The 23,180-nt window shown below is 40.5% G+C and overlaps 2 protein-coding genes across 2 annotated transcripts in view; one reads left to right on the top strand and one right to left on the bottom strand.

Annotated features, from left to right (window-relative positions):
* Positions 1-4,037: 4,037 nt before the first annotated feature.
* Positions 4,038-23,180, bottom strand: part of LOC127478752 (bifunctional heparan sulfate N-deacetylase/N-sulfotransferase 3) — a 256,760-nt gene continuing 237,617 nt past the window's right edge. Inside the window, exons 21-22 of the transcript XR_007907325.1 lie at positions 15,287-15,361; positions 4,038-4,055 (exon numbers count right to left, since the gene is read on the bottom strand). The gene's annotated coding sequence lies outside the window, so the exon portion shown is untranslated. The remainder of the gene's footprint in view (positions 4,056-15,286; positions 15,362-23,180) is intronic.
* Positions 11,106-23,180, top strand: part of PRSS12 (serine protease 12) — a 32,448-nt gene continuing 20,373 nt past the window's right edge. Inside the window, exons 1-4 of the mRNA XM_051804848.1 lie at positions 11,106-11,466; positions 19,213-19,351; positions 21,243-21,421; positions 23,026-23,176. Of these exons, the coding sequence (XP_051660808.1) occupies positions 11,166-11,466; positions 19,213-19,351; positions 21,243-21,421; positions 23,026-23,176 (770 nt within the window). The 5' untranslated portion in view covers positions 11,106-11,165. The remainder of the gene's footprint in view (positions 11,467-19,212; positions 19,352-21,242; positions 21,422-23,025; positions 23,177-23,180) is intronic.

Below are 23,180 nucleotides of genomic sequence, written 5' to 3'. Positions count from 1 at the left end.
GGATAATTTGACAGGCATGTGCTGCGATTTCACACTCCATCTAGGTCAAGTTGCATTGCCATTTGATCCAGAGTTGGACATGTCCTTTGGGATGGACATCAAGCCTTGATGTTGCCTGTGCTCACAGCACACGAGCTGCTGCCTTTGCATCAACTGATCATACCTGGAGTTTACAATTGACAGGGATTTTGAATTCCTATTTAATTCCTTTGATTTTGTATAGCATCATATTTCGTTCTACTTTGTAGCAAGAATAAGTAACTTGCACACAAAAGTTTAAAAAATTATAAAAATATTTCTATTTCCCCTACATCGAATAAAGTAATTTCTTAAATGTCCTGAATTAAACATTGTTCTGGATTCTTCAAGCAGTATCCAATATTGCCAGATGAACAGCAGGATTGGAGCAGAGTTAGAGCAGCTTTTTGAACTGAATTCTGTTTTGCTGAAAAATGTGGATGGGCCAAGAGAGGGTTTTAAGACCCTCTTGCATTGGATTTGTTAAATTGCAGGGAACTGATTCCCGCTTTTAAGAATTCCTCAGATGAACATGTTTTGTTCTAGAAATGTCACAAACTACCAAAAATATAGACTGTATTCTTAATTCAAGACATTCTCTTTGCAGCTATTTAGGCTTGATGTTAGGAAGGATTTCTTTATCAAGAGGGTGGTCAAACTCTGAAGAAGGCTGCCTGGAGAGGTGGTTGATGCCCCGAGCCTGTCAGTGTTTAAGAGCCATTTGGACAATGCCCTACAACAGGCTTTAACTTTCAGTCAGCCCTGAAGTGGTCAGGCAGTTGGACCAGGTAATAGTCTAGTCTAGTCTAGTCTAGTTTATTCTATTCTACAAATTCAGTGGTAATTTCTATAGCAAAAGGTAGGAGTTAGCTGTTTTACCTTTTTTCCCCCCAAGTCTCATGTCTTTTGGACATCAGGCTTCCCATCACATTCAAGAATGTGTTAAAATACAACTGGCTTTTTAATAGAAATGTCTATGCCTTAAAATATGCCATATGCCATGTGAAAAGAGGATGGAGTGCAGCTGTATGCTGAATTACATCTAGCCATGTATTTACTCATTTTAACACTGCCCCCAAATGGCCCCTTTCTCACTTTAACACTGCCCCCTTAGTGAGGCAGGACCAAATCTCTACTCATTATACAAACTTCAGTGATACTGTTTGTTCACTGAGCTGAATTTGGTCCACTCAAGGGCAGCACAAATCTGAGGACATGACACCTGCTGGCTTTACTACTACAAACCAAAGCGTTAAAGAAGTGTGAATGTGTTATGCTTTGAATAACAAAGAGCCATATTTCTATACATCTCGGTGTTTTCCAACTTAGACTTAACTCTATAAGCACTGAGATCAGAAAATATTATGTATCACTTTCCTGCTTTAGCTATGTTTTTCAAATAGGATATTAAAATAATACTGCCAGTTTTATCTTACAGTCAGAAATTGTGTTCTATCATGCTTGCAAAACAATCACATCCATTTTTGTGTTTTCATTTGGTACTTGTGCATATTTTATTTGATTATAATACTCTTACTTTGTCTCAGAGCTGTTTTGTGACCAGGTGTTTCTGTACAGAATGTTACAGTATATGGCAGCTTTGTACACTGAAAACCTCGTATGTCTGAAGTCTTTGTATTCCAGAAAAATCATCCTTATATATTACCTGATATCTATATATTTAATGTTTTCCTGAATACCTTCCACAGCTAATTAGATGGAGTATTTTTCCCTAAATTTATTGTTTATCTTCTTTTCCCAATCTCCCATTTACTTCTGTGTTTTCCAGAGCATTTACAGTGTTACCAGTTAACTATGGCTTCTAGGAACACTCAGTTTTTCCATATCTGCAGCTTAATGCTTTCTTGTTTAAGTTTATAACACAGTAAGTTAAACAGCTCCTGGATCTGCCACTTATTTCCACGTTCATGGCATTCTATCCATTGTGATTTCTGTGTGGTTGTGGAATAAACCAGAGCAGGAAAAAAGATCTGGCCAATCTTTTAACCCAGCCTGGATTATTTTGCAGCAAATGTGCAACCACAGCTTCAGAAGCACCAGAAGTACAGAGAGAAGGCAGTAAAGAAATATGAAAACTGTTACTCTGGAAGATGGCTTGTAGTTAAATTCTAGAGAAAGGAGTTATTCTTCTGCTTTTTACTTTTCCTGGGTTCTAGGAGTTTCAGAAAGTAGATTTAGGAAAAAAACCTACATATACAGGGGGAAAAAAGTGGACATATGGACTACACATGACCATTGGAATAAATTCCCTAGGGAAGTGGTGGATTTCCCAACACTGGACACCTTTAAGGATGCTGTGCTTTTTCCAAAAGAGTCTGGACCAGATGGTTGTTGAGGTCCACTCCAACCTGGCATTCTATGATCCTATTATTAAAACTGCAAGTCCACCTCTACAGCTCCAAGCAGAAGTTATTTGATTTCTAAGAGCCAAATGAAGGTTCTGTTGAAACTAATGGCAAAATTATGAGATCTATTTCCAAAATAGGATAATAATCATAATAAAAAAACAATGAGAGGTTTTGAAATTTTACAATAAACTTAGCAGTACTTCTACTTAATGTAACTGGGTATTTGGTCTAGTAGGATTTAGTTATACACTATTAGAAGGTATTGGGTAAAATAACTGTTTAAAAGTCTAAAGTACAAAAAGTAGTGTGTACTGTAACACAGTGTTTATTTACACAAATAAATGGCCTGCTAAACAGATCAATATAAAAACAGGACAAGTCACTGTCTACCTTTTGTATACTATATCCATAGCAAAAATCTCCAAAGCCAACAGGCTTAATTTTAATTTTTACTTTTACTTTTCAGTTGACATATCATTACCCCAGCCAAGATGACTAAATATGAAAATAGTAAGTTGGGACGTGTAATTCCCCAGAGTCATTAGATTGTGAAGAAAATAGCAATGGGGAAATCATAATAATGGGACAAGAGGGATCAGAGGAGATAAGAAAGGGACATCAGTCACAAGTCGAGAAGAATAAGGGATGATTAAGCCAACAATGAAGATTAAAAGAAATCAGTTTGTTTTGCCAATTGTTACAGCACTGGAATTTTCCATCCAAAAGGGATGGAATTTTCCATCTTTGTCCTCCTTCTTCATCTGTCGCCCTTCATCCCTGCCCTTCCCACCCCCATTCTGTGGCAATGAAGGCAATCTAAGTGCAAATGTCTGTCACAGGTCTGCACAATGCCAGTGTTGTTCTAACCACAAGTTCAATAGTGCAAAGCCAGCTCTGATCCCATCTTGTGCAGAATCTCCTCACAACCCTACACAGGAGCCTCACCTTATTTATTTTCAAGCCTGTGTGGTTGCAGTTTAAAATTTCCACTAAAATGTTGAAAGCAGGCACAAGCAGCAAATGCATCTTTGTGAGTCACTTTAAATCAATCAGTGTGAAAGGGGTGCTCCAGCTCTGTAGATATTTGTGAAAGCAAGCTAGGAATTGCTGAGATTTATATTTTTTGAAATGGTAACAATATGGGCAAACTAAGGCTCGTATTCATCATGTACAATATCTGTTCACTAACGTGAGAATACTCCCTGATTTTGATGAAATTATTAACCGATATAGCAAACAGAACATAGTTTATAAACACTCAACAATATATTCCCCTCCTTAACTGCTAAACTTCTCAAATAATTGAAGCTGCAAGTAAAACAAAAGATAATCTACAATTAGTCCTAGTGCTTCCAATATAGACCAATAAATCCCAGTCTCCTTAAGTCAAATAAATATAAACTGACTTTTTTTTTTTAGCTTTCCCTTCATTAAGTATAAGAACATGTTCCTTTGGAACAATGATGTTCATATTCCAAACTATTAATAATAATAGAATGCAGCTTTTATGACTTCTTTCTCAAACCCCCCAAATATTAAAAATATAAGTAGGAATAAATCTGGGTAATGTTGACCAAACCTCTATTTCAGTGGTGAGTCACGAGCAGGCAACATGTAGCAGAAGAGTCATATGAATATCTAACATGGTTCAGGTCTCTCTTTTCAATCCTGACAGAGATCAAAAATAAGAAGTGGTAAATCCTGACTGCTTTTTGTTCTAACTTTGTGAGACATTGTTTTCAAGTTCACATACAATAAATTTCTCAATTTGTATATAATAGCAATATCCTTCTAAAAGTCTATCTGAAAACTGATTAAAAATAATACATGTAAACCTGACTTTTGGAAACATGGGAAATTCTTTACATTGTCAATTAGTTCAGCACTTGGAGATCAACAAAGACCAAACCTAAATAACAGTAAGTGACAGGAGAATTATATTTGATTCTTCTCTGCCTCTGAGAAAATGTGCATTGAAACATGCTAATATGTAACTTTTTAAAAATATATAGCTGTATTTTTATGTTAATAGGACTTAGAAGTCTTAAAAGTCATATCTAGTGAGTTATATTTTAAGAGTGCACTGCTGAAGCATATGAAGAAATTACAGGTGTATTAAATAGATTTTTTTGTTTAAAATGGGGTCCCTGCAAAATATTTTGTTAAATAAATAAACTACATGGGCTGTTTTATAGTTGTATACATATACAGAAGGGGAAAGATAAAAAAAGGAACATGTCTTGCTTTGCATTTCAAACTGTAGACCAAATGCCCTCATGGCAAGGTTTATGCTAATCTGAAGTGTTTGCTGCCTTTCAAGATCAAAAACATTTAGAAACTCAAAGTTTATAATATGTTAAATATGGCTTCATGGACCAAACTATTTCTGCTCCAACATGTATTTATAACTTTCCCCTTCTCTTTTTATTTTACATGTTTAAATATGCTATAGTTATATTTTAATAACTGTCTAAAAAGTATAAAAATGCAGCTGTAACCCACTTCATCCTTTCTTGTTTCGGTAACAGAGGATTATGTTAATGAAGATAAATCAAATAATTGAAGGGTCACTGCATGAATGTAGCTTAGCACTGAAGCAATTCCTGCATCCCTCTGAAAATGCAGAAGAAAAAGCCTTATTTACACATTGTATGTACGGTGCTGTTGGATTTTCCACAGGACACTGAAGAATTCCTGCAGTAAATATTAGAAATGCCTCATTCTATTGCTGCTAATGGGAAGATGAGACTTGGGTTAGGTGGAAGATGAAAACACAAAGCAACCCTGCCTGACTCACTTTCTGTGGTTTGGCATTTCCATTGCACTTACACTTCATGACTATGAAATGCAAAGTTTTGAAATAGATATTATTAAGAAATGTTTTCAGAATATTATCTCTGAACAAAGAAAAGACACCTGCTACCATTGCAGGCATCAATCATTGGAAGGGCCTACCTGGATTGTTTGTGAGAGAAGAACTTAAACAACTGCGTTTATAAAGCATTGTTTACCCCAGGGAACCTTCTTAGCCCATGAATGTCAGAGGAAATTGTAGAAGGTCATATATCTCAGCTCTGTGAACCAGTTGTCCTCACTGACAGTGGATGTTTTGAATAAATAGGGCTCCATCCTGCTCTGTGGCAGGCTTACCTAATGTTGATTCATTTGTAAGGGCCACCTTCTACAAGAAAAAGAGTCCAAAGTGTGTGATTTATGATGAAGGAAACATTGAAGTTTTTTTTTTCATATTTCCTCTCCCTTAAAAACCTGACTCAAGTACTAAATCCCACATACATCCAGGGTTGTCAGGTTTGGAATTGAAGTTCCATTTCTTAGCAAAACTCCACTGAGTTTGTTAACAAACATAATTTTCCATTCTACTTCTTCATAATATCCTCTTTGGCATATTCTTGCCTCTTTAAATATGCTTATTTATAGACTGGCTACACAACCTCACCTTTCACCTAGTTAACAGACTGCAACATATGGGATGCCACATTGGCTTCCCATTCCGAGCATCAGGATAGAAAGCAGCACCTCTGCTGTATTTACACAGGCAGGCTGGGGCACTCCTGCTCTCACACTCCAGTCTCACTCCCCACTCTGCCACATGGCACAGCACACTTGGGATCTGCTAACTGGTCCTTCTGGGAGAGGAACATAAGGAGTGCTGGGAGGTTGCTCATGGAAACAACACAAAACACAGCCTTTACACCATTCCGTTGTGACTGCCTGAACAGGACCATAAACCATGGCCAAACCATCTCAGCTGAAACAGCATTTTTCCCCCATTCACTGTATTGAACAGTGTTCCCCAGTTTTGCATGATTCAATTTACCTTTCAGTTTTAGCTGCAATTATTTCATGGTGTCTGTGTAACCCAGGGTTAGGCACACATGCACCTATGTATTGACCAGCCCCAGGAAGTCAGGTTTCTTTTTGCCTTGTTCCAGGAAGTCGTGTTTCTTAGTGCCTTCTAGTATGAACTCAGCTTGTTGTACAAGAAAGTACTTAACACTTTAAAGAAGGTTTTTCTGTGATCTCATTACTGTGTGGACTGTGTTATGTGGTAATGGAAACCTCATCAATTATAGGCTGTTCAGTTACATCCTGTGTAATGCAGGGTCACCCTATGGAGCTTATATGGAATTACGGACAAAAGGCCTATTCTCTTCCACATAAGCACAAACCCAAATTAATTTTGAGTCAGACTTGGCAGCATTTCAAATTTCTGCTGCCCGTGTAGTTAAAAAGAATGACACTAATGAATAAAATTATTTTATAAGAGTGCTGACTTACATCCTGAAAACGTTGACTCATTTCAGCACCCTTTCCATGGTTCATTTTGCACATGGAAGTCTCCTTTGTGTGAAGCCTTGCTTCCTCTCCTAGTCCTGATTTCAGCCCCTGTCTGGTGCTGTTTGATCTCACCCAGTCCCCACTAGGTCACGTGCCTAAGTTTTCCCATTGATTCCAGCACTTGATCTATTGGCCCCTACACAGTTGATCGTGTAAAGAAATAATAGTAAGAAATTATTAGCTGGATAGTCTGAAAATAATTTAATGACAGTGTGTTGTGCCTGGCTGTTTGGCTACATTCTGTCTGCTCTGTACTTCTTTCCTGGGGGAATTTCACATATCTCATTGCCTGAAGTCAGCCCTTGCTCTGATCTATCTCATCTCCGCTGACCTGGGCAGGAGGGAATGCAGGAGGGAATACCTGGGGTTAGGGCTATCAGTGGCAGTCAGATAGGACTGACTCAGGCCTTCACTTGCCAATAGTATTTTAACTGAATTCCACCAACAGCTGGAAGTGCTCAGCTTTTCTAAAATCCCTGCTGACAGCAAACTGCATGAGCTACTCGAAAATAAAGGTAAGCAGCTTTACTGAACACAGGAAGAGGCTAATCAGTGAATTTTGCTATTGATTCAAATGAAGCAGAATTAGACTGATTCTCCAGCTGAATTTTAAATGCTGGGTATTAAATGTTTTTGAATCACAGGACTACTATTTTTGCATGTATAACCCACACATCAGATACTTTCACCTATTCACAAGAATCATTTACTGAAAATTAGTCCTCTAATAACCCTCACACAATTGATGCAAAAGCAGAGCCAGTGACAGGGAAGAACTATCAAGTGCTTTTAGAAAACTATTAGGAAGAAGGAAGCTTCCTTTTAAGCCTTGCAGATATGAATAACTCACGCTGCTGCTATACTATGTGAGTACTTCCAATATTTCCATTTCTCTGTGCACAGATTCCTCAGGATACCTGAGAAATGGAAATATGGGAAGAGTGGGGGGTGTTGGAGTGGTCAGATCCATCCATGACTATGAACTATTTATTATTCTTTGTTTTATCAACAATTTGGTACTAGGACTGTCAAATATCAGGAGACAAAAAAGCAGCCAACCCTGTGGAATTGTACAGAAATTAAGGCCTATTCTGGCAGACAATTTCCTACAACTGCTCTCTTGGAAGTTGTCAGCGCACAGCACAGATTTCCTAACTTTGGTCATGAGCATTGTTTCCTGGACTTCTGTCAATAGGTACTAACTCTGTGTATGAGGTATAAGCTAAATACTAAGTATTGAAAATTTTTTGTAAAAAGGAGAATTGTTATGTACTTCAGCTGGAGCCAGTTAACCCACTGCATCTTAATGGATTATTTTCTCTACCAGTCTCAAAAGACCAAAACAAGCCTTTGTTTCTCTATAAAAATGCAGGCCTTGTTAAACATAGATTACTGACTTTAAATCCCACAGTGCTGCTGCAGAAGTATAACTAGTACAGTTTCCAAAGATTTATTATTTTTTCGGCACTTTGTGCCAATTTTTTTCTGAAAAGCTGAATACTTTAATTTCAGAATCCAAGCTGTATGTAACACCCAGATTCACTGAGACCTCTTGAGGTTTCCAAAGAACTACTTGCCTATTTCCCTAACGAAGCAAACATATTTTCTCTTCCCTTTTCTTTTTCAGTTTGTGAATGAGTTTTCAACAGTTTTCTACAGCAGAGAGAAAACTTTTTAAGGCAACCAAATGCACTAAGCACATCTCATATTTGGCATCTTTTTAAAGCTCTAACAGCTATACCAGCATAATAAGCCCTTGTTTCTTGTTTTATAAATGTATGAAGCCCACCCTTAAAACAGAGTGCAGTTTTTTACTGTTAGTTTAAGAGTGATGATCAGAAGAATAAAGGTTCTCAAAAACACAGTCTGTCCAATGTAACTCTTGCTTTGTCTTTGCTCTTCCCAATATTTTTCAACTGATTGTGAGACATGTGACAGAGGTAGAAGTCCCAGAGATAATGAGCTTCCTGCAAGTGTGATAGAAGTAATGCAGCAGATGAGAGTGATTTTATACATGGCACCTGTAAGTGCCACAGCCAAAGGAAAAACTGCACAAGCTCACACAGGTTCAAACACAAGAGAAACCATATGGGGGAGACAGTTGTAAATGCTCGAGCAAAGACAGAAGCTGCAACCAAACTGCAAAGCATTCAGCCTGGGAAAACAAACTGCACCAGCTCCAGGACTTGTTGGAAAAGGGCCCCTCCTTTTTACAGTGAGACTATTATCAATGTCTTGAATGGGAGCCAGATCAACTCCCTAATTTGTAAATTGTAACAAAAGCATTATTTTCTGAGTGAAAGTGCATTTATAGTTATTAAAACAAAAGAAGGCTCATTCTCCTTATAAGATTGCATCAAAAACAACAGTCATGATAAAAATGAAAATGTTCAAGAGTGAATTTGTACATGTGGATCATTCGATTAAACCTGAACCCTGTCTTGGGAGGGAATCCTTATGACAACTGCTTTTTTCTTCTTGAGGCTCCTTACAGAATCCTAGTTGCTTCCAAACCGTTTTCCCTGTGTAGCCTCCCCTCTTTTCCCCCCACCTCCTGCTTAGTACCATTTTTCAACCTGAAGGCCAAACACCTCTACCCTACCTAGGTAAGGAAAGTTCAGTGCACTGAGGTTCCTGCTAGCCCACACACCTCGGGGAGAAGAATGCAATCAGAATACATGAATAGGTGCCAGGCTCAAAGCTTTGCCTCAAGCATTTTGCAAGATTCATCATACTCATTTGTTCTCTTCCCCCTGTGCTGATCAGCAGAACCCTTCCAGGCTACAGGGGGGCAGAAAAAGAACTTAGGTCAGGGAAAATTAAATATTGCTGCTACTGTGATGCCAAGAAGTGTTTACTAGGCAATGAAGGAAGCCTTAACCAGCTAGGCTGAGCATGCTTTCAACCGGTCCTTCAAAAAGATAAAAGCAACCAACTTGTCATGACAGAAACAGAATTTCAGACAATTTAAAAATGGTCATAATGAGTTGTTTTTAGGCTAACATCTTGTATATATTAAAATATTTTGAAAACAAATTAAACTCTTGCTAGTCCTGGTGTTTTCTAAACTAATACATATACATATTCCCAGAAGAAACCTCAGCAAGAAACCTGTGTGCTTCTATCCACAAAGAAGTGCAAGAGACAATGTGATAGCATAGTTATCATGTTGCTGTAGAAACCCCAGCAGAGTATTCTTTAACTTTGTGAGTTAAAATACAAACTGTAATGCTGCAATAAGAAATTAACGACAGATGAGCAGGACTAAAGTGAATACAAGTAATCCCAAACACTGTGGGACCTGCTTTCCTCAGCACTGGAGGTCTTTTGTTCTTATGAACAAAAACTTTAAACTGGTCAAGTTGCATTTTACACCTTTTGAACAGCTTGGAGGCTGCTAAAGGAAGGAACGCTCTTTACATGGGATCCTGCCTGGGAAGCAGGAAGCACCCTCTTTCTTTTAGACTCCAGTCACAACGAAAGCTTGTGGAAATACAGATGTGCTTGCCCAGAAACCAAATAAACACATTCCAGACAAAAAAATTAGAGAGGAAAAAAGATCCTATAGAGATGTGAATCTACAGACTCACACTAGTGACAAATTGCCAAATAAAGGCAATTTCTGCCATCAGGCAGAACTGGACTTTACAATATATGAACAGCATAGATTAAAATCAGAGGTGAATTAAAAAATAATTAATCCAAACGAAAAACTAAACAGTATGATACAAAGAAGCAAAAGTAACTGACAGCCATCCCGGTGGAAAAAGGAAATCAGAGATGATCAGGTCATGCAGTCCTCGGCAGCGGTTGGGAATAAGCAGATTACTATTCAGAGCACATGGGGCTGGGATAATGCTAAACCCTCGAAGACATTTCATGGCATTTGTTTCCAGCCCCTTTGTTCCCCGCTGACACGTCTGGGGATCTCTCCATCCCTCTGCCGCCCCAGCCGCCCTGCGTTTTGACCCTCTCGCCCCGAAGCTGCGCTCCCCAGGCCAGGCTTTGCCCGGGTTCCTTCTGCTCTTTGTGAGGCTGTCGGAGGTCGGGGGAGACACAGCCGCGGGCCGAGAAGGTGGCTGGTAGGGGAGCCCCAAGTGCGAGAGAGAAGCGGGGTGAGCCTGAGAGGCTGCGGCGGGACCGCGGGCAGCGCAGAACCCGGGGGGCGGCCGGGGAGGGCGCGGGGGTGTCCGGGCGGCCGCTCCCCTCCGCTCCCCGCCGCGCTGGGCAGGCTGCGGCAGGTAGGTGGGCAGGCGGCATCGGCGGGGCTGCGCGGCTCCCCGCGCCCCGCTCGCCCTGCCCCCGCGGGAGGGGTGTGCGGCGACGGGGATTAGCGGGACGCCGCGGCCCCGCCTTCCCCCCTCGCATCCCGGGCGCGATGAGAGGGGGAGATGGACCCGAGCCGGCGGGACTGGCACCATGACATTGGCCGGCTTCGTGGTGGCGCTGGTGATAGGGACGCTGCCCGGAGCCCGCGGGCCGGGGCAAGTCTCCGCCGGCCTCCCGGCCGCCCGCCCCCCGCAGCCCCCCGCCGGCTGCCCCGCCGGGGGCTTCCCCGCGGCCCAGCGCCCCTGGGCACCGGCGGCGGCCGCGCTGCCGCGGCGGGGGGCGGCGGGCCGGGCGCCGCGGGGACGCCGCAGCTCCTGCGCCCTGCCCGGCGCCGAGGGGCGGCCCGGCTGCGCCCCCGGGGCCGGCCGGGGCCGCGCCGGCTGCGAGCAAGGTGAGTGCGGACGGGCGGGCGGGGAGCGCGGCGGGAGGGTGCGCGGGGTCCGCGGGACGGGGAGAGGCACAGAGAGACCGGGAGAGCCTCGGCCGGGCGGCGGCGTTCTCTTCTCCCATCCCGGACCCGCTTCCCCGTCGCGGAGGGAACGGGGAACGGGAGGACGGGCACCGTTTGCCAACGTGACAGCCAAAGCTGTTCCGAGAGGAGAGTTAAACTTGTGCATTAGCGGGTGCAGCGGAAGGACCAAGGTCCCACCAGAGGTTATTCCGCCGCAATTTTCTAATTGTGGGTAAATCGCGTTTCGAAGCTGTGCTGTGAGTGTTCAGTAGGCTCAGCTAGCCAAGGCTGGCTGGCATTCTCTTCTTTGTAACGGGGTGCGCTTCTCCGGGAAGCACTTGGTCTACAGAAGTGAAGTGGCAGAAGGAGAAGCAGAAGGATGCCTTGCTCTAAAGGCGATCTGCTCACACAGTCTGTCTGTCTGTCTGTCTGTCTGTCTTTTTTTACCCCGTATCTTGGGGCTCACAAGTTAGCGATGGTGGTCGAGGACATCTGTAAACGGAGCCAAGAGATCTGTGCTCCCTCCCCACACACTCCCAGCTGAACTCCCACTGACTTCAGGGGAGTTTTCAGTGTGTAAGGACTGAGCAGCAATTTCAGCATTCAGCCCTTGATCAGCTTTACATTTCATCAGTATCGACATTAAATGTCAATAGCACAGTCTGGCTTTGAATGATTTCACATTTTCTCCTGCATCACTCTGGTATTATCTCCCACCTATATAAGGATTATGTCCTATCTATACTAAAAATGATCAAGCCTAATCATTGCAATAAAAATTAAATTTCCCTGCTTTGTTGCCCTTCCTTTTACATATTTTCTAATAGCACAAGGTCAGCAAGGAAGTTCATCATTAATATTATTAATAATAATTTGTTCTTATGGAAGTTGGGTTTGTTGTGGGTTTTTTACATTAATTTAATTTCAGATTACTGAAAAGGATTGTTATGTTTCTCTTCCAACAATAGCCATAGAAGGTGTCCGAAAAAAAGATGATAACCTGAACAATGTGATAATTATACATTTTGGTATAAAATATCACAGGAAGAGGATATGGAGGCACCAAGGTCCACATTGATCATTTACACGTTAAAAAAAATGCAGCTTCCAAAGCCATGCTCCAAGTGTCCGAAAAAAAGATGATAACCTGAACAATGTGATAATTATACATTTTGGTATAAAATATCACAGGAAGAGGATATGGAGGCACCAAGGTCCACATTGATCATTTACACGTTAAAAAAAATGCAGCTTCCAAAGCCATGCTCCAAGTGAAATGTTGTACTCCTTCTAGAAGATAGAATGATGTTATGCAGTACAGATGTTTCCCTAGAAAGAATACCAGGCAGCTGATGGCATGGAAAACACATAACTAGACACAGATGAAAAAAAATGCAGAAGACTTCATGCCCTTTAACTGGTCTCACTTTTGGAAAGGGTCCCACAGTTGCTTCTCTAAATTAGCCCAACATATTAATAGCCTTTTTCAGAATTCTTCAGTCTGGTTCCCAGAATACTTTGTGAGGACTTAGTCTAATCTAATAGTGAAGAAGAACACAGCAGTTTATTGCTAAGAACCCAATCTTGCACTTAGTAAAGTAAGTTAGTTCCAGAATCCCCTGTAAGTTCAGCATGAAAGGGATGTAAGTAAAAAACCACCAAAAATACTGCATGATTTGGGTTTAGCTGTGTTTCTTCAGTCTTTTTAGAGTGCTGCTTTGTTCCCCTCGAAAAAGGAAATTCAGGTTGGCCCCTGCTAAGAGGGAGGACATGGCTACTGAACAATAGCCAATACTTTCTAAAGGAAGGGTCATCTGTTCCTGCTGGACTCAGTGGTAAACTCTCAGGGACATCACCAGGGCAGACCTCTGCCCAAAAGCCTTTGTGGGGGCCATAGGAAATAAGTAGAGAGTTTGTGAGGTGGCTTATAGGGGAACATGGAAATAAATCAAGCCACTTCCCCAGAAACAAACATTATTATAACATTGCTCCTGAAGTGTGTTCCTGTCTTGCAAGAAGCAAAGAAATGCAAGTAAGACAATGTTATGATGCAGTTTATAGCTAGGGAAGGTCAGACTGACCTGCTGTTTTAGTACCTGGGCTAAGGAAGCCCACACTTGGTATTAGGCACCTGCAATAACTGAATACAATACCATGTTCAAAGGCTTAACTGTAAATCTCCAGGTTTTTCGAGCTTAAATATTAAGACTTACCTGCAAAGTTAATTGGCTACATTTTGTGCATGTATATATATTAAACCGCTTTAGATTTAAACATTAACAATGAAAAATTAAAAAATAAAAGCCCCTTTGCAATTAAACTATGTGGTACCAGTCTAAAATCAGTTTTACAGTTAAAAATAATAAATTTGGTTGTTTCATTTCCTTCCTTCTATAATGAGAGACATCTGGGTAATATTACTTATTCATGCCTTGATAGCAAGTAAACCAAATACAAATATGTATAAAATATCATGATTAACCAAGGAAATCAGCGAGGAAAATCAATGAATACGAGAGTGCTCTCTACACAGAGCCAGCATAAGTCCAGCAGAATTTAGTATTTTAGTTACTGCTAATAACAATTTACCTGTACTGTACTCAGGCTTCAAGAAAGAGGCCTAGTTCAGTACCTGGAAGCAACTGCTGCCACACGATGTTTGTGTGGCATGGACAGTATTCTGCATGATATGTTGATCATGCTATGTTGTTACAAATGTAATTTAAAGCTCTTCAAGTAAAGTGGGTTAATTATTTTCCTTTCTATTACAAAGAGAGGAAACAATACAAGAGAGGTTGTCTTTGCCAGAGATCAGTGGCAGAACTGGAAATAAAGTACACATCTCCAGAAGTGCCTGATTGTAGAGTCTTTCCATTTAAGTTGCTTTTATCACAGGGTAATTCCACTAATGCCAATCAAATAAGGCTTCACCGAACTTCTGTGAGAGAAGAATCAAGCCTCAGGCTCATAGTCTGGACACTGATTATTCTCCCTACCTGTTATACTACAGTCCAGGCAGTTGATGGAAGGCCTTTTGAGGTTTTGGCTTTTTTGGGTTAAAGGAAAAAATATGATGAAAACTTAAACATGAGCGTCCATATTTTCCTTCTAAGAAGCAGCACCTCTGGAACCACTCTTACTAGAGCTGCACAGCATGAGATCCCTCATTTTCTCCAGCTCTGACCACTTTAGTTTTTTCAGAGCCTTAAAACATTGATTGATGACATGATGGATCTCACTGCTGCAGAGGAACCAATGCAGCACATTACACACTCAGTATATACAATATTTATGAAAGTTCTAATATAAGCATCCTCGAGTATGCAATACTGCTATCTGCTGAAGTTCTCAGGATAGTTCTTAAAAAGGACTTCTGATGGATGCACCCCTTTTTCAAGGTTCAAATGCCAGGGGAAGTAATTGTAACAGTGACAGACAACAGCGTACATTGATCACACTGAGCATCATCCATAGTTTTGCTGAAGTCAACAGCATTAATTTCTTTGATTTTAGCCTGATCCTGGGAGGGAAGGAAAGCTTCCATTGACCTGAACTGGTGTTAGATTTGACCTATACTACAGGTAGCTTTTTACAAGTACCTCATAGAAACTGATGAATTAGTTTCATTCTGAAGCTGGGATAGACCCTCCTGTATGTATTATGAACCATCCACTAGTGTTCTGAAATACTACAAGTGACAATGCAGCTACATGGGATATACAGCAGGTGTCAATGGGAGATCCTCACACTTTGGACTTACCTAATTGACTTCAAGGCAACAGAGATGAATTATCAGTGCTGGGCCTTTCTGTGGCGCTATCCCACGTTGGAACACCTTGGAAATTAAAGCAGAAATAAAAATGTTTGTTGTTTTTACAGATTTCCAATATTCAGAATACTACTTCTGCTTGGCTTTAAATCTGCCATTTCAGAGCACACTGCACTGGGGTAAAAGGCACAATTTCTACTTCTGATCCCGGTTTTCCCAATCTACATTGACAGCCAAATTGCAAACCTTTGGACACAGGAATTTATGGAGGAACTACTGGCACACCTTTAGCCAACACCATAAACCCTGCTTGTAACACAAGTACAGCAGCAGTGAAAGTGATTCCCATTCTATTTGCAATTCAGCCACGCACAGTAACAATGCTTGTTCCAAGGAAATGTAAAAAATAAAACAGGGTTTGAAGTTACCCAGCATCTCTGGACATGAGAGATTCTCTCTCCGGAGAATGGCATAGGAAAAGAGGCCAATCACAACAGCACAATTCCTTTGAAGCTCCTCTGCTTTTTGGAGTTAATTAAAAGTTGGCTGAGTGGTTTTCCTCTCCCTTTTTTCCTGGGTGTCTCATCTTGAGCCTATATGGCAGGTGTTGCGGAGCAAGTCTCAGCAGCACCCACTGGATACCCTTACTTCCTTGCATTTGCAAGTATAACTTAATCTCCTTTAAACAGTGATAGCACATAGGAAAGACTCTGACTTGGGCAGATACCAGGACAACTAAAATTACCAGACTGTATGTAAACAACATGAATTGACCGGCAGTAACCTCAGCTAGAACACAATTACAATCAGTGTTTATAAATAAGGAGTTTCTGTCAGGACAGTAGATTTGTATTTTTTAATATAAGGCTGAATTAAGTCTGTTCTAAGACCACAGTGTGTGTCCTAGAGCTGCCTAGCAGGCCTGCTCTGTGGTCCTGTGCCCTTGTTTCTAACTATTGTGGGGTCAGTTCACCTCTCCTCATCCTCCCTCTTCCTGATCAGTGCTGAGGAGGGCAGAGAGCTGTGGGCTGGATCCCAGTGCTCCCGTTCTCCGTTGCTGAACTTGGTGTGGAGGCAGTGTAGGTTTGAGAAGCACTTTAAGGAGAGGCTTGACACTGTAATGAGTTGATGGAGAGCAGAGAGTAGATACTACTGCATTAGCTCTACTGCCACCATATTTGGTTTTCTTCAGCAACTAAAAGAGCTGAAAACTTATAGCTTAAACAACTGAGATGCTACTATTCCTGTGACTCCAGAAACCTAGAGCCTCCAGTGCATACAGTTAAGCCAGAGCTGTTTGCTAAAAGGTAATGAAGGTGCTCCTCTGCACAGTTCTCGTGCCGTAGGGGCAGCACAGAAGGAAGCCAGTTGGGCACATGTGCTCGGGTGCAGTATGGGCTTGAGGTGTTAAAATCTAACAGCAAAAGACTTAATCAGTGAAATTAAGAATTAACCAGTATCCTTTTAATCATGCTAAATATTAGTTTTGCTGCTGCCTAGGAAGTGAAAAAGTGTTTCCTGGTCATTTTACAAACACTGACCATCTTGCAATGAAAATACTCACGCATAAATGGATACTTTGTAATACAGCATAAACATACAGATGGCAGATCAGGCTGGTCATTTTGCAGTTCCCTACGATCAATTTTCACAGGAAACACAGCTCTGTGTTTCATTATGGAGTAAGGGTTTTATCTGTTGGAAAGAAAAACTAAGCTACTATACTGAAAGTCTAGATTTTAAAGCTCTGTTATGTTTTATGAGGTATCCCTGCTACTGTAGCTAATGTCGCTCTTGATCTGGTAGTATAACTACCAGGTGTCTGAATACCACAACATTTTGAGGAAACACCAGAGAAATAATTTTCTCATTAGTGTGCCCTTTGATTTGTTTGCTACATAATTATGACTCGTCATATGATATAGGTTGATACATACTTCAAAGTGCATATTCCATATATTTGGTTAGCTCTATGAAATGGCAGGTTTAATATTAGTTACATGTAAAAATAGGCTGTCTTTTTATTTCTTTCTAGATTAACTTATCAGGTAAAAATCAATATTTTAAATTAAATGATGAAATATTTTAAATTTACCTTTAACAATCCCTTTCTGTGTTTTGCTCTATGTACATGAATGAATTCTTCCCCTGCTGTCATTGGGAATTGTGTAAATACAGAAGGAGGAGTGAGCCAAATTCTGCCATGGAGAATTTAGAAGAGAATTTTATTCTTCAAGTACTCCCTTATTCAAATATTTGAATAGAAGCATTGTGTAATGTGTACTCAGGAAACACTGTATTGATTTCAGTAGGTGTCATGCAGGACTGTAAGCAATCATGCACTAAAATAAACTTATTTTTGGAGATGACATCTTCAAACTTGCTTTCTGGTATGTCAGGAATCACTTTGCTATGCCTGCAGTTGATGTTTCAAGTGAAAATAATAGTCTACACAAAAGTCTGTTGAAGAGCAGAAATAAACAAAATTCCGGACTCTGTCTGTATGTGACACATACAGAAAAACACAAAGAGAAAAATCGTAAAGGCAGATAAATGATGTGCAACATGTCTACAGTATTGTTATAACTGACTCAGTCATAATCCTCTCTTTGAAATGATAGCTCACTGTAACATGAGTTGAATAAATGTTGTTTGCAGTTTACTGCACAGTAAGCTACTGCTGAGAAAGTAAACAGGAGGCAGAAAGGAACATGCAAACCCGAGTTTGAGGTTAATTAATTCCTCGAGTTATCTGGCAGTTGTTTGGCTTTGCGGTTTTATAAAATATACTGAACTAAAACCGGGACACAAGCTGAGAAAAAAAAGTGGACCTCCCTATTATTGTTATTATTTACACAAACACTAACACATATACAATGAAATGCAGGCACAAACACTGACTATTTCCTCCCACTGGTAAAGCCCCTGCAAACTGGATGATGGTGTAGTTTCTAATTTTAAGTAGATCACAGAACAGAGGCAGATGGATTAACTGAGATTTCAGGCAATACTAATTCAAACAGTTGGGCTATGTTTGAAAATTTAACAGAAATGTTGTTATGACTCTGTTCTGCTTCTGTGGAGTTATACCTAGGAACATTTTTCCCACCTTTAGCAGTGGCCCTTGGCTACCTTCAACAGCACGTGCATCTGGCATCCCAAGTAAAACTACCTAATAGAAAAATGCAACATCTGCTCATTTTCTTGGATTTCTGTGTTCTGCAGCTCTCAAGAAGCAGACTTCCCCCTCCCTCCCATTTTAGACAATTCCTTATGTTTTTATCTTGCTTTGTCTGAGAATTTGGTAAAGACTTCTCATGAATTAACAGAACTACATCCAATAGTTTTCTGTCTGAGAACAGCTATGAACAAATGCATTCTTTGGCTAAAATAAACTGCTGACATCCAATACATGCATAATGTTCCATGGGTCAGAGCAAGAGCTATGCAATACATGTGGTTGTTTTCTGATTCCCTTAAGTTCGATGGAATTTTGTGAAAGATAAAAGTAGAGCATTTATATATATATATATACACACACACACATATATATATATATATATATATACACTTTTTGCTCATTTGGGTAGAGGAAATCACATTTAAATAACTGTGTAGTCTACACATACTTCTTTTTTGCTAGATTTTTAGCTAAGTTGTAGTATCAGAAGGTTCAGAAATATAATTTCAGTATAAGTAGTAAAATGTTAAAAATAAGGTTATCTCCTTTTGTATATCATGGTATAAGAATGTTAGTGTGCCAAAGTGTTTCTTGGAAGCAGCTCACTAATACATGACACAGAAACTCTCTCTGCAGAGGGAAAATGAGATTTGGAGTCTTTCATGTGGGATATATTAACTGAGCAATGGAGTATCTTGGAGGTTTAATTGTTTTATTTTTAATTTTTTTTAACTAGGGTCAGTGAGACTCCGGGGTGGCAAGAATGAGTTTGAAGGTACAGTGGAAGTTTATTTGAATGGAATCTGGGGAACAATCTGTGGGAGCCATTGGGACAATAATGATGCAACAGTTGTATGTCGACAGCTTGCACTTGGGTAAGTTTCAGAGTAAAAATCAGTCAACTTGTTTTTAATGTTTCAGTATAGAGGACAAACTATTGTGTAAATCCTCAGGGCTTTTTGCATTTGATGGTTGCTTTTTCTGTTTGAAAGCTGTTAAATGCTGAAGTTGTTCTCCCCAGAATCCTTCGCGTTACACTTCAGAGAGGTTGCTGTGATAATCAGTATTTCACCAGAAAACTGCATATGGCACCTGGAGAGGAGCAGACCAGGGCAGATGCTCTGCCTTCAAAGTGAAATGTGTGAGCGGGTCAAAAAAGCTTAGGGCAAACAAAACCTGCTCACTTAGACATTTGGGAGATGTCCACAAGGACAGAAATATGTAGTCTGATCCTGATCTCACATATGTAACTCTCAACTAGGAGTGAGGCTTAGCTCCAGTGAGGTTATTGAATCAATAACAATGTAACTGTGGCCAGAATTAGACTCTACATGGGCTCCTAATCACAGGAAAATTCCTAGTTCCCAGGAGCCTGGGACTACCCTGGTAATCATCCATTCTATCCTGCCAGAAAACATCTGGGACTCATCCTAACTTTTTGGAAAATGGTAACATTTTACAGTTATAGCAGTATTGGACAGGTTGAAAATCTCTGCATTGTCCTCACTGAGCTGCTGCCAGAATGGAGTTAATCAACAGGACACTTTAACATAATTTGTCTGGCTTTATTGCCTTTATAACACTTCTTTCACTCATATAGCAAAGCAGTGATTTTGCTTGCTACAAGCAGTAAGGGGCTTTTAGAGCAGACTTGCACTGTGACATTCCTCATGATTACCCCACTTTTTAAGACTGCTAGCCAGAACTAAACCTAATCTGGTTTATAATGTCCAATACTAATCTGGACACACCACGCCAACTTATAAAAATATGAGGATTAGATGAGATAAAAGTTCAGCCATCTGGAGGCTGTGATTTTGCTTATGACTTCAGCTGTCTACGTGCACTGTCTCCCTCTCCTCATTTTCACCTAAGTTCTTTCTGCTCCCATACCCTGAACCTTCAGCTGAATGAGACTGCTCTTAGCAAAAGCAGATCAGCAATACAGGTGAGTGGTTTGGTGTTGTCAACAGAAATGGGTTAAAGCTGAACCCAGGCCAAAAAGCCCCAAGCAAACAGGAGCTGAAGTTCCTGTTATCATGAGTGTCTGGCAGAAATTTGGATCTAAGTACCACCAGGTGAACTCATGTGTATTATTGGTGCTTTTCAGGTGCTTCCATCCATCTGTTCCTTTGAGATTACAGTATTTGGGCTTTGCTTTAATTTTGTTGGGCTTTATATGGAAGAAAAGATGGCTCCATAAATGCTGCTGTAGATTTGGTATGGGAAGGAAATGGAGCTGTTTATAAATGTTCTGGATGGATGGGAATGGCTGAAGAGAGAAAAATGGATGTGGGCCTGATCTAATGAAGTATGAGGTGGTTTCCCTGTCCCATCATCACAACCACAATATATGACATAGATGGGCAGAGCATTGGTATGTTTTCATGGACTAAAGGAGAGGATAAGGGTGAAAGGCCTGGTGGGATTAACTCTCCTGAAAGTGTGACTGCAGGGCTGATACTGTAGATTCACCTGTGGACTCTGTTGATTTTTGTAGTTCAGAACTGAGAGAACAGGAATGCAGTTGGCCCTGCAGCAACACAATCATTGTACTAAAATATCCCACAACAAAATGGTGAGAACTGGGTCACATCTGTTACTTTTCTTTGTGCAGAAGACAATGCTGAACTGTATGAAAAATGTGATGAATTTACACTACTGAAGAAAGCCCTTTCTTTCCTACTCCAAGATTTACAGATGAGAAAATGTTCCTACTTCCCTTCCTCCCACTCTAATATCCTATCCTGGTTATTCTTCTCACAGTGAGAAAGGTACAGCGAAACACATACCATTTTCTGGACTGGGCCTTATTCCTGTTTTCTGGAGTGAAGTGCGTTGTCGTGGTGATGAAGACAATATACTGTTATGTGAAAAAGACACCTGGCAGGATGGAACATGTCCTCAAAAAATGGCAGCTGCTGTCACATGTAGCTCCTCCCTGGGTAAAAAAAATACATATGGTTTGCGTAACTCCTTCTCTTATTTAAATAGAAGTAGTAGGAATGACACATTATTAAATTAGAAAAAAATATTAAGATTTCTTGGAAGAGAAAATTAAACAGATTGAATCACCACATCATTAACTCCTTCAAATACCTCTATGCTGTGCAAGGAGCAACTAGCTTAACAACTTTTTACCTTTCCATAATCTATGAGCAAATTGCTGCTTTGACATGTAGCTTGTGAGAAGGGGTGAAGTAGCAAGAATCTCTGGCTGTAAAAGTAGGATTGTATCTCCCCACATTTTTTTAATAGGAGAAAAATTATCATTAATGTTTTTAAGATATTTCAGATTATTTTAATCAACATGCTAAACAGCAACTAAATGGGCACTTATGCCCTCAGATTTAAGATATTGCTGGCCTCGAGGAAGGCTGGGCTGGCAGTGCTGGGGAGCTGGCAGTGGCAGCATCTTCAGCTGTAACCAGAACATGTGGCTGCAGCCAGTTCTGTGCTGCCTTTCCTCTCCTACTTACATTCCTATCCAAAAGCAGGTGCATTTCTGTCCTATGCTCTCCTATTAATGAGTAATATTTTGATAAATGACTTTTAAAAGAACATTTTGGTCTTAATTTAGTAGGAAACCACTGTAGAGTAGAGGGAAGGGAGAAGATTTTTTTTAAGGTATGAGACAAGTTGAAGGACCAAAGCAAGAGAAGTAGTTTTGCCTAAAGAAACTGAAATCTATAAATGTTTTCAAGTTTTTGCAGGTTCTACTGCAACTACCCTTTTTGAGTAATTGCAAAAAGCCCCAGAATTCATATCAGTGGAACAGTAATATGCCCTTTTCTTTTTTGAAGCCAATAAATAGTAGAATTAATTGGTTGGAAGGCTACACAAAAATTATTCACATTTCAAATCATTCATATGTTAGATATGGAGAAACTTTAAAATAACCTTGTTAATATCAGAACAATTGTGGGGGGTTTATGTGGCTTTAAGCTGTTTCCTTTATTATAGCTTTATGCAGGAGTGATGCTTTCAAGACAGTTTCTTGGTGCACCAGAAGAGAGCTACTGATTTGAAAAGACCAGAAACAGGAAGTGGACAATTAAAGTGAGACTCCAGTCAAGGAGGTTTCACTGCTCTGACTGGAATTAGCAAAGGAATGAGAAAACGGGAGGATAAATTACTACTTCCATGTCAGTGAAATAATTTTTGCCTCTTACTTCAGATTTTACCCTCTGGGAGCAAGCCTATACAGAGGCAATTTTGCTCTTACTGGTAGAAATGCAGCTCTACAGACTGATTTAGTATTTGGCCTTACAGCACTAAGTGTCTGTGAATGCTCTCACATGTAGGTAATTCAAGATCAGTATAGTTGTATAATAATACCTGTCTGTACTATTCTTCAGCTAGTGACAGTGGAGCTGAGGGGAACTCATTTCTAGGAAGTTTAAATTCAGGTTTTCCATCTAACTAGAAAAAATAAAGTGTGATTCTGGAGTGATGTCAGAGAAACCATTAAGCACCTTCCTTTTTCTTTACTATCAGGATTCTATTTTTGAAATAAATGACCTTTTCCATATTCTGTGTTGGATCACAGCCCCCGTGTTTACTCCGATCCGGCTGGCTGGAGGGAACAACGCCCACGAAGGAAGAGTAGAAGTCTACCACGGTGGCCAGTGGGGGACAGTCTGTGATGATCAGTGGGATGACGCAGATGCTGAAGTTGTCTGCCGGCAGCTTGGCCTCGGGTTT

The sequence above is a fragment of the Manacus candei genome, unplaced genomic scaffold (assembly GCF_025592945.1).
Source record: "Manacus candei isolate 608988 ecotype Guabito, Panama unplaced genomic scaffold, ASM2559294v1 h1tg000062l, whole genome shotgun sequence".
NCBI lineage: Eukaryota > Metazoa > Chordata > Aves > Passeriformes > Pipridae > Manacus > Manacus candei.
The sequence above is the reverse complement of the archived record's forward strand: the minus strand, read 5'-3'. Positions and strand labels throughout refer to the sequence as shown.